This window comes from Typopeltis vanoorti, chromosome 21, assembly GCF_054136105.1.
Source record: "Typopeltis vanoorti isolate ZY-2024b chromosome 21, IOZ_Tvanoo_1.0, whole genome shotgun sequence".
Classification (NCBI taxonomy): Eukaryota; Metazoa; Arthropoda; class Arachnida; order Uropygi; family Thelyphonidae; genus Typopeltis; species Typopeltis vanoorti.
The window spans coordinates 71268319-71280572 of record NC_143569.1 but is presented as its reverse complement, the minus strand read 5'-3'; the positions used below and the strand labels follow the sequence as shown (position 1 = coordinate 71280572).

Genomic DNA, 12254 nt, shown 5'->3' with positions numbered 1-12254 from the left:
TTATTTAATACTTTTTACATAAATTATTTGTGAATTTGAAATACGTGTTGCATTTATTTTGAACAATCAATGATTTGGTTGTTCAAAATATGTACTTATTTAATACTTTTCACATAAATTGTGAATTTGAAATACGCATTGCATTTATTTTTTTTAACTTAACCAACCTAACTACACTGCAACTGTTAGGTATGCCTATGTTCTGACTTTGGGCAATGTGCAAAAATCCTGATACACTAAGGGCGCCGTGAACCAAAAAAGTTTGGGAACCACTGGCCTAAGCTGTTTATGGACCTGATTTAAAGTGCCTGAAAATTAAGTTCTGAAGAGGCCTGCTTTTCAGGACTCACTATGAGGAAACACTTGTAATTACACCACCAAATGCCAATAATTCTGAAGTTTAGTCTCAAGAATCAATCAGGGGAAGGAGAACACTTTTATTCCAAGTTCACTATAGTGAGTCTGCTGTGTGACTTCTATAATCCTTTGTTTCACTTCCTTTCACTCATTAAGGATAGTGAAACAGAAAAAAGCAAATATGGCAAAGAAAAGACCTTTGCCTATGCATGTGTATATAAAAACCAACTACGAATCTTTTGCTGTCATATTTAAAGAGTTAATAAATGAGTGTAATTTGGAATCTAATAATGCAGTGTTCACTGTATCGGAACTATTAGCTTTATCCTATACATCTTGAGGGCATTTCAGGAAATGGTGATAACGATATGACCGTATGAATTTAATTTATATGCATGCCTAGTGAGAATTAGAGATTTTAAATCAAATGCTGCTTATCCTGAATACAATTAACCTATCCCACTGTTTTAACAAAGAGATAATATAGTGAGTGCGAATTTAACACATAACAATATTACTAACTTCAACGAGGTTTTGTTAAAACAAGACAGCATGTATTTAGAAAACAAAATAGTTAAAGAAAATTAACAAGTAAACTACTTACCCATAATTCTTCTCCTACAAGATAACTATCTAGGTAATTTACCACATTAGGATGTTTATTTTCACGCATAACTAGAATTTCATTAATGATTAATTCCTTCTTTGGCTGTTGTGTAAGATTCATTTGTTTGATGGCTACTTCCATTCCTGTAGCTGTCTCAATAGCTGTATAGACGGTACCAGAAGCCCTATAATGAGTTTAAAAAAACATTTATATAATATAAAATTAATGTGATTATCATTTCATCCTCCATCTATCATCCAGTTCCTTCATGTTATTGTAAATTTTTGGCATGACTGCAGTTTCAAGAGATAAATTATTGAAATATTATTTCAATCATTTATCCTTGTTTCTGACTTAGGGTATACTCATACTCACAATCAAATGTGACATAAGTGAAACAATTCAATTTTTATAACACTGGTCAACCAATTCACTTTGTTAAAACTGTCATTTGTGTTCAGTGGCAAGGCAATGAATCTCTTCCACTCTCATTATAGGTTTTTTTTTTTTTTTTTTATATCTGGTTCATTTGAAAGTGTTCAGTATTGACACATCATCACTTGCAAGTTAAGGATCATGTGTTCATTATGTTGGGTGTGAAGTAGGGACTAAAATAAAGTGTTCACTCCTCACATGATTGCTACACATGTTGTAAAGTTAATCTGACCAAACAGCTTTAGGGAAAAAGTTGGTCACTATGACTTTTGAGATGACAATGATCTAGAGAGAACTAAAAGATCATATACTACATTTTCTGTTGAACTAATGTATCCACATTTTGTAGGCAATACATATAATTGTCATCATATCCAAACTTAGAATTTGCATAAGACCTGTGACTTATTCTTTAGTAGTTTTTGCTGTGTATGTATGTGTCCTAAGGAAAGTGGATGATAACATAAATAGTTACAAAAATTAAAAATTTCTTTTTTTTCCAAAGTATCAAAAAAAAAAAGTTTTCTTTTTTTATCTTATTCTTATCAATGGATAATTGTTAGCTAAGTTTATGTTATGCAATACTTAATACTTATAACAAAGACTCAGACATTCTGAGAAAAAAAAAGAGATTCTCCAGTTTTAAATTCAAATTCTATGCTCTAAAACACACACAGAACCCACATGTTTTGACAACAGTCACAAAAACCATGACTGATGTAGTTGCTTTGCTGTGTGTGTCCTAAGGAATGTGACAATAACATAAAAATTTCCTTTTTACTGTGGTTCACATATTCAGCACATATTAACTGATTTTTCTTCGGAAATAAATTGTCTTCAGAAGCTTTTCTAAGTTTTCTTTGAAAAATTAAGGCAAAAAAAAAAAATTTGTTCTATTATATATATATATATATATATATATATATCTACTTTATAATATAAAATAAGCTGTTTTTGTAACGATTTTGTGTCACGTTTTTTGTCAAGTTATTTGAAACATTTTGAAACTCTGGGGCTACCCTGAGTGTCTAGTCTTCAAAATTTGAGTCATCAGAATTCAAGGAGAACCAGCCTACCAGTCCGGAACACTCAGTTCGAGTCATCAGAATTCAAGGAGAACTGGCCTACCAGTCCACAACTCGGGGGGTTGGGCAGCGCAGGCATTGGGGGGAGGAGAACCCCCTTTCATGTCTCCAAAATTCCAAAAGCCTGCCAGTCCAGAAATCAGGGGGGTTGAACGTCGTAGGCATCAAGGGGTCAGAGCCCCCCCCCCCCCATATATATATATTTTTTTAGGAGGGGGGTACAACATTGGATGAGCATATTTTTATATATAAGTAATCAACACAGCAAGACAAAAAATTGGAGAACTAGCAATTTAGTAAATGCACATACACACCGATTCTGGGTATTAGAAATGGTATTTTGCAATATACACAACAAGGGGTATAAAAAAAGTGTCATAGAGACAATTTGTTAATGTAGCATGAACAAAACAACAGGAAGAGCAGGTGATATTACTGAATTCCTGAAGAAGGGAGTCATCCATCTATAGAACTTAATACTCTTTTTTGGGGATTACTTATTATAAAAATGATAACCAATACATTTGGGATATCTTGAAAAGCAGCAAGAAAATTTAGTAGGAATGACAAGGAAAAGATCTCTTTTTAAAGACCAACCCATATAAAATCATTTTTTGGGGGAAATCTAAGCTCTACCAGGTTTTGGATTTTTTCAACCAAATTTTTCGAAGTACAGTCCAATTTACTGCCCTTTCCTTTAATATTTATGATAATTAGCAAATCCAATTAAGCCAGATTAGGGAGTTTAACAAGCTCAAAATGCTAAGCATTATACTCCAGTAATACAAGAGAGATTGGTCATACATTAGTTATCTACTAATTTTTTATAATAGAGCAAACCATATAAAATCATTTTTTGGGGGAAATCTAAGCTCTACCAGATTTTGGATTTTCTCAACCAAATTTTTTGAAGTACAGTCCAATTTACTGCTCTTTCCTTTAATATTTTTGATAATTAGCCAAACCAATTTAGCAAGATTAGGAAGTTTAACAAGTTCAAAATGCTAAGCATTATACTCCAGTAATACAAGAGAGGTTGGTCACACATTAGCAATCTACTAATTTTTTATAATAGAGCGAAAACTACTAAGTTGGATAATGGGAATTGCTAAACAATGACTCCTGGATTTTGCAAACGCATCTGACAGGATATCAAATGGGACTCTATTGCACTAACTGCAACAAAGGGGGACGGATGGATGAGAAACTGGCAATATGGATAAAAGGGCTCAAGGACAGATACTAAAAAGTAGTATATGAAGGAGCAGAATCAAGGAAGGTGACTAGTGGTGTGCTGTAGGGATCTGTGCTTGGACTACTGCTGTTTATTTTGCACATAAATGATATAGGAAATAATCTGAAGGGAGATAATCAGTTTGCTGATGATGAAAAGTTGATCAAGGTGATGTAGAGACTTGCAGAATGATTTAAATAAGCTGACAATATGGACAAAACATAATGGATGTAATTAATAAATTAAAGACTTAATTCTGTATGTTAGTTAAGTAAATATTAGTTTAATATTCAACATTTCACTGACTGATATCTGTCTGCATTTTCAAAGGAATACACTGGTAAGCCATAGAAAGTAACAAAAACTAGGAAACTAACCGACAATTCTAAAAATTATATAAAGTTATCACTGTATGTGATACAATGATATAATACGCATGTTGCAAGCACAATGCATTTTATTTGTTGAGATATTTAATGTAATTTTGTTTAGATAATCTATTAATTCTTTTCTCCAAAAGATGAACATGTCGTCAACATACCTAAACCATGTGGTTGGTTTTGGGGTAATTTGGGATAAAATTTGAGTTTCAAGATTTTCTAAGAATAGGTCGGCACATCTTCATCATTTGGAATCATAAAAAAGAAGAATTAATAGATTATCTAAACAAAATTAATTGCTTCCACAACACCATCAAGTTCACACTGGAACTAGAAAAAGATAATAAACTTCCATTCCTAGACGTCCTTATTAAGAAACAAACTGACAATAGCATCAACCTATCAGTATATAGAAAACCTACTAACACTGGACGCTACCTCCATTTCGACTCGTCTCACCACATATCAGCATTATCCATATGCTCAAAAAAAAGAGCTATACAGTGTACCACAGACCCTGGCGATCTAAAAGAATTAATGAAAATATCCAAAGATGTATCCCTAAATGGCTACCCTACAAGAATCATCAACAAGATTCTCTTTAGTGACATACTGCAAAGACAATGAGATGAAACCCAATATATCAGCTCTATAACAATTCCATTTGTTAGTGCCATATCCAGAAAATTAGCTCTACTTCTAAAACCATATAATATTAGAGTAACCTTCAAACCTATTGAGACCATTCAAAAGTTTATAAGATCACCAAAAGATAGCCATCCTTTCTACAAATACTCTGGAGTATATAGCATACCTTGTTCTTGTGGTATTAATTACATCGGACAGACATCTAGAAGTTTTGATACAAGAAAGAAAGAACACATAGGGGTTATGTATGGAATAACAGACAGGACATATCAGGCCTTTCTTCACACTTTCTCTCTACCAACCATAATATTGAATGGAATATGAGTCATAAGCCCTATATAGAAGACAACTACCATTCCAGAACATTTAAAGAAGCCCGTTCAACAGGCAACTTAAATAAGAATCAAAGCCTAATCTTACCAGATATATGGAAAACTCTAATCAGATCATTTAACCAAAAAGAAATGAACTTTCATGAAAATTACATTAAATATCTCAACAAATAAAATGCATAATACTGATGAAAGTTTATTTTTCACTTGGTTAGAGTATAATAAAATTAGTTTAATCCTTTATCCAAGTGTCAGCAAACAAAGTTTGCACCTGAAAGTATCTTCAGGACTGGGGTAAGGTGGTACAACACCAGGGCAACTTGTTGCAAAGGTGGAGCAAGCTACCAACACTCCTAACTCAGTATCTCCTATAATGCAAAACACATCTCCTTGCGGATATGTCTAATGTAATGCATTAAGGGAAGGGCTACTACCCAGACTAGTTTCGACCTTTGAGGTCTCTTCAGTGGGAGCCAGGCCCAAGTGGAGATACCAGGCAGAAACATTAGCAGGTCATCTCCACCTATAGGAGTTGCCAAATGGTGTGCCACCCTTTTTTTAATAAATTACTCTGGATTTAGAGAAAGATGTTGAAAGTTTATTTTTCACTTGGTTAGAGTATAATAAAATTAGTTTAATCCTTTATCCAAGTGTCAGCAAACAAAGTTTGCGCCTGAAAGTATCTTCAGGACTGGGGTAAGATGGTACAACACCAGGGCAACTTGTTGCAAAGGTGGAGCAAGCTACCAACACTCCTAACTCAGTATCTCCTATAATGCAAAACACATCTCCTTGCGGATATGTCTAATGTTATGCATTAAGGGAAGGGCCACTACCCAGACTAGTTTCGACCTTTATTGAGGTCTCTTCAGTGGGAGCCAGGCCCAAGTGGAGATACCAGGCAGAAGCATTAGCAGGAGTGTTGGTAGCTTGCTCCACCTTTGCAACAAGTTGCCCTGGTGTTGTACCACCTTACCCCAGTCCTGAAGATACTGTCAGGCGCAAACTTTGTTTGCTGACACTTGGATAAAGGATTAAACTAATTTTATTATACTCTAACCACGTGAAGAATAAACTTTCAACATCAAAAAAATAAAATGCATTGTGCTTGCAACACACTTTCCCTCTACCAACCATAATACTGAATGGGATATGAGTCATATGCCCTACATAGAAGACAACTACCATTCCAGAACATTTAAAGAAGCCCGTTCAACAGGCAACTTAAATAAGAATCAAAGCCTAATCTTACCAGATATATGGAAAACTCTAATCAGATCATTTAACCAAAAAGAAATGAACTTTCATGAAAATTACATTAAATATCTCAACAAATAAAATGCATTGTGCTTGCAACACGCGTATTAAATCATTGTATCACGCACAGTGATAACTTTATATAATTTTTAGAATTGTTGGTTAGTTTCCTAGTTTTTGTTACTTTCTATTGCTTACCAGTGTATTCCTTTGAAAATGCTGACAGATATCAGTCAGTGAAACGTTGGATATTAAACTAATATTTACTTGACTAACATACAGAATTAAGTCTTTAATTTATTAATACTAGTAGTTCAGAAAAAGGTCATAATAATGGATGTAAATTTAATGCAGAAAAGTGTAAATTTATGCATTTTGGGACACAAAAATTACAAGCTGTGTAGCACATTGAGGGAACTGTACTTGAGGAAATTGAAGAAGTCAGGGATTTTGGGGTGGTGGTGGTGGTAGTAGTAGTAGTAATAGTAGATAAAGAGTTGAAATTTAAAGGGTATATTGCTAAAGTAGCCAGTGTAGCTAATAGGATTGCTTGTTTATTGAAGAACACACACTAACAAGCAGAGATAACAGGGCCTTGATATGACCACACCTGGATTACTGTACTCAGGTCCGGTTATAAGTTTCTTCGGGATGAGGAAAATAGCAGATAGAGCATCTAGAGGTAACCAAAGTAACCAAGACAGTGAGTTTGTAAATGCTCCCTATGAGGATAGATTAAGGGTTTGTGGATTGCAAAAGTTGGTTGATAGGAGGGGAAAAAAAAAGATATGCCAGAAACCCCCCCCCCTCTGCAATCACTAAGAATTTCATTGAGGTGCCCGTGCAATTAAAATAATGTTGCAAGAATTCTATAGAGATGAGATCAGCAAAGAATTCTAGGAATATAATTATTATTACTATTATTATTAAGAGAGACCTCCAGACAATCAGGAACTATTCGAGACAGGTCATACTAATTATTGAATTCATTCCTGTTACTTGCATACACAACAGTCAACAGCAATCCAATCACACATCACTCTATGAGAGAAAAATCCAGCTCTCAACCCCTTCCTGATTCATTTATTCAAAGGACAAGAGGGATGCCCTCTCGTCCTTTCCTTACCCTCCATAAAATGAAAAATTCCATCTACTTGAATTCTGTATAACCCTTTCTCCTGTTTGCTAGTGTCTGCAGTCTACAAATTCTCAATTTGTCTTTATAATCAGTATTCCACAATCCTGATATAATTTTTTACAATCTCCTTTGCACTCTCCCCCGTACCAGAATCACAACAGAAACCAGACCTATGCACAATAGTCCAAGTAAGGTCTTATCAAGGACTTCTAAAGAGGCAAAATGACTTCCTTATCTTTATATGTCAAGATTTGTTTCAGCATTGCAATTATTCTCTAAGTAGTATTTACAATTTTTGCTATATGACCCTTAAATTTCAACTTCCTGTCTAGTAAAACTCCAAGATCCCTAGCCTGATCAGTTTCTTCTAGCATAATCCTACCAATATAATACGACACTTGATCTAATCACACCAAAGTACATGACCTTGCATTTATTAACATTGAACTGACAGCCATTTTCACGTGCCAACAATTCCTGCCTATTCCATTCCGCAAGTGTATATCATACTGCATTATCAGCACTCCCGATTACCTTACCTATCTTTACATCATCAGCAAACAGCTATATGTCGCATGTCAAATCCATTCCAATGTCATTAATGTACAGATTGAATAACAATCTGTACATTAATGACATTGGAATGGACCAAGGACTGAGGCACACCATGGGTTACCTTGAATCTGGCAGATTCACATCCCCAATATATGACTTTTTGATATGTCAGTCAGCCATCCTCTTATTCATGCCAACAGTTTATAATCCAATCCCATATTTCTCCAATTTATGAAATAGTCTTCAATTATGTATTCTGTCAAAAGACTTAGCAAAACCCAAGAGTATTATGGTGTATCCATTCTCCTTGTCTAAATCAATAGTAACATTATTATAGAATGTGAGCACGTTGCTAAAACATGACCTTCTCTTAGTAAACCCGTACTATTTGTTGCAAAGTAAATTCTCTGTAAATCCATTTCTGAATTTGAGCTCTAACTTTTCCAAAATCTTCACCACCACCACTCCTGAGATACTGATTGGTCGATAGTTGGATACATCAGTCTTTGTATCACCTTGTGCAACGGGACTACTATACTTTCTTTCCATTCCTGTGGAATCTTCACAGTTTGGAGACTTAAATGATATAACCTGGTCAGAAAGGAATAGCCAGTTTAGCTGAACACTCTTTTAGCATTCGTGCTGATATCACATCAGTTCCTATTGCTGAATTCTTATTCATTTTGTGCAATAGCTCTAGTACTTCCTCCTCACACACGAGTTTCCTCATACAGCAAAGAGGTAGCAGGGAGTTCAATGTTGTATATACCAGGTTCATAGTGTTTTGCAAAATGGCTACCCATTAGCTGAGCAATCACTTCTGCATCAGTCACCTGCATTCAGTATAGTTATTCTTTCAAATTCACTCATTCTTTTACTTGCAGCATAATGACAGAATTCTTTTGTGTTGTCTCCAACTTGCCTAGCCAGTTTCTTTTCATACTCAGAAATCTTTCTGTAAAACACTTGCGATTCTTCTGGCCTGCTGCTTATAATTATCATAAAACATCATCCTTAAGCACATGGTATTCCTTCCACATCATCTTTTTCTTACAAATCTCTTGCTTAATTAGATTACACATCTGTTTCACTCCTAGTCTATTTATTCTTTGAACTCTCAAGACACATTCTGATAATGCATCATTTAAGTATTTTTTTAAACACTTCCCAAGTGCTGTTAATATCCTTCTCATTCAACAAGTGATACCATGGCACTGAATCCAACATACTTCTCCAGTGTTCGTAATTTCCTGCTTTGTAGTTCAGCATGTAACCTTTTCTGAATGGAACATTTATAAACTTAGTAGTTTATAAATGTCATGCAGTACTCACTTGGGAAATACCCACTTCCCAAGTGAGTACTGCATGATCACTGTCACCAACCAGAGGTAGAACAGTTGCATCTTTAACTGAAACATCCTCTGACACTATAATCAGATCTAAAACTTCTGTACCATGAGTTCTTTCTGTCATATGCTGCTTGAGGAAGTTGTCTCACAACAGCTCAATAAATTCAATTTCATTGTTCTCACGCAATTTTCACAGCTGCCCTATCAAATGTTCGGACAATTCAAGTCCCCCATTATGATTTCTCTTTTCACACTCATGGTATTTATTTGGTAATGCATTTCTTTATCACTAGCAATGCTCCACCAGGTCTGTAACAACCTCCCACTATGTATTTAAGATTATTAGACTCCACCTCACATCAGATGGCTTCAAACTCACTGCCACATGAAAAATTGTTAGAAGTATTGCAGACATAGGTCTAAACTCTTACTGGATTCAAGTCATCTGATATCATTAGCAGCATGCCCTCTTCTCTCCTGTCTATCCTTTCTAAAAATACTGTACTCTTTGCGCTCAATACCAGTTAATACATCTGCTTCTGATAACCAAGTCTCACTATTGCCTATAATATGAGGTCCCAATATATTAACCAAGGCTACAAACTCTACTCCTTTGTTTCTGAGATACTCCTGACATAAGTTAACTGCTTACTCTTTGGTATACTATTGCCTGTGGTCTGCATGACAGTTTGACAATTTCAAATTGATAATAATAATAACAACAGGACCCTAGCTTTGATGTAGTGAGGTATTATATTTTATTTTTTTTTTATCTAGTTCCTTACTTATGCAGACATCTTTACACATGCTTGATAGGTCCAAACTGGATGAACACAGAATCATTCTCTCTTCATAATTCCATAATAATAACCAGTCCCATCATTAACACAATTACCTAACACTATCACTCTTACACACAGATTCTCATGATTCCTTCCATCAGAATTCAGTTTCCCTGACTCTCTCTGTTAGGTCACATATCAATAATTTTTCAAGACTCCTGATACCAAACGAATTCAAGTTTAGGCTGTCCTTGTTATACAAATCCATTTTTCCTTCAAACTCACTCCACACATCCAAAAACTCTCATGCATTTCTTTTTTACAATCAAACTTCGCTTAGCAAAGTTTGATTGTGGGCAAAGTGGACAAAGTGGGCAAAGAAAGATTAGCAAAACAAGTGTTCTCTGCCAGGTTGGCAGGAAAATAACCCAGAGGAAGACCAAGAATAGGTGGATTGATACGGTACAAAGTGCCTTAGATGATAGAAATATAAGATCTGATAATGTTGGAGTCTTGACAAGTAACAGACTGATTTGGAGGAAAATTGTAGATAGGAAGTTAGCAATGATGTAAATTTTTTCATGTAGTACTATTATATCCTGTACATCCCTTGAGGGTACATGGCAGGAATTTGATGATGATGATGAACTTTGCTTAGCAGTTTTTTGTTATTATGCACTAACTTACCTATTTCTGTGCTTTGTTGTTTTCCATTTTGTTGCTGAACTCATATTCTTCCTGTGTTCCTCTAAATGCTGTTCGACTTTCCATAATTCCCTCATCATCTGTCTAATAACCTGCTTTAACCTAGCAATTTCGATGGTTAAATTACTTTCAATATCATCTTTAGTAGAGAAAAACTTCTTGTTCACTAGTTCACTGTTCTTGTTAGAGTTCCATTTCTTCTGCATTTTTGGCAACATTTTACAGCTATGTTTAATATTAAAACATCACAATAAAAATATGTTATAAAGACACTAAATACTCTAAAAACATGAAAACCTACTCTAATATATTCTATAAAACACTAATTTTCTAAGGAAAAAACGATAAAACAGACAAACATAGTCAATTTTACATGAGCAATAAATTACACAGACCACTTGCAATATAAACTCTAATCCCATCATATGATCTGGCAAGCTTTGACTATAAGGGAAACATTCTATCTTGTAAATGAGAAGTAGCATTAGAGAATGAATTTTTATCAATGAATTTTTTTTTTTTCTGAAAAATAGTTATTTAGTTTCATGGTATCATACATAGTATTAACTTCTTGATGAAGTAAAAAAAGGTTGTAACTGTATCACATTTTGCAAAGTATGATATGTGAATTCTAATGGATATAATATTAAGTAATACAGGCTTATAATAAATCTGGTTCAGATTTATTAAACCTAGCCTGGATGGCCAAGTAATTAATATACTCATTCTCCAACCAAGAGGTGGCAGGTTTGAATCCCGTGATGAACATGAAACCATACCAAGGCAGGATCTAAAATTTTTCCCATGTCTGGTCTCTAGAATGGGGTTCTAAATTATATAATAAATATAAATAAATAAATTGGCCTTACAACTATGCCCTCTCTATAAACTTTACTATAATTCTTCTATAATCTACTCTTTCCCCTTCAATATACCTTATTCCTCCTATGGGTTTAAATTCAGAAGAAGGCTAGTTCAGAAGCCTCAAGGTAGCAGCCCTACCACTGAACTATTCCATCATCAGGTTAGTCCTCTGACATGGAGAACATAATCCTACTTGTAAGCTGGCAGAAAAAGATAATCGGATTGAATCTATGGGAAATGACCCTGGAATGGAAAAGGTCAACCAAAATGGAAACGACAAAATATAATACACATGGCAAACTGGAGTGAAAGAAATTTTAAAATAGCAGTAATCACTGAAACAAAAAAGAAATTAAAAGGAACTATGAGAACCGAAAATTTTAATGTGATATACAGTTGAGTCGACAAAGACCAAAGAGCACAAGCAGTAGTCATGATTTGGATTCATAACTCCCTTTCAAAACAGTTTAAAACATTATAAATTATGGAATGAAAGAATAATAGAAGCTAGAATAAAAATAGATAG

The 12254-nt window shown here is 34.5% G+C and overlaps 1 protein-coding gene across 5 annotated transcripts in view; it reads right to left on the bottom strand.

The window, feature by feature from the left end:
- Window positions 1-12254, bottom strand: part of Pak (serine/threonine-protein kinase PAK 3-like protein) — a 392921-nt gene that overhangs the window by 79058 nt on the left and 301609 nt on the right. For all 5 annotated transcript variants that reach the window (XM_090410869.1, XM_090410868.1, XM_090410867.1 and 2 more), the window contains one exon: window positions 962-1148. In XM_090410869.1, coding sequence (XP_090266995.1) covers window positions 962-1148 — 187 coding nt within the window. The remainder of the gene's footprint in view (window positions 1-961; window positions 1149-12254) is intronic.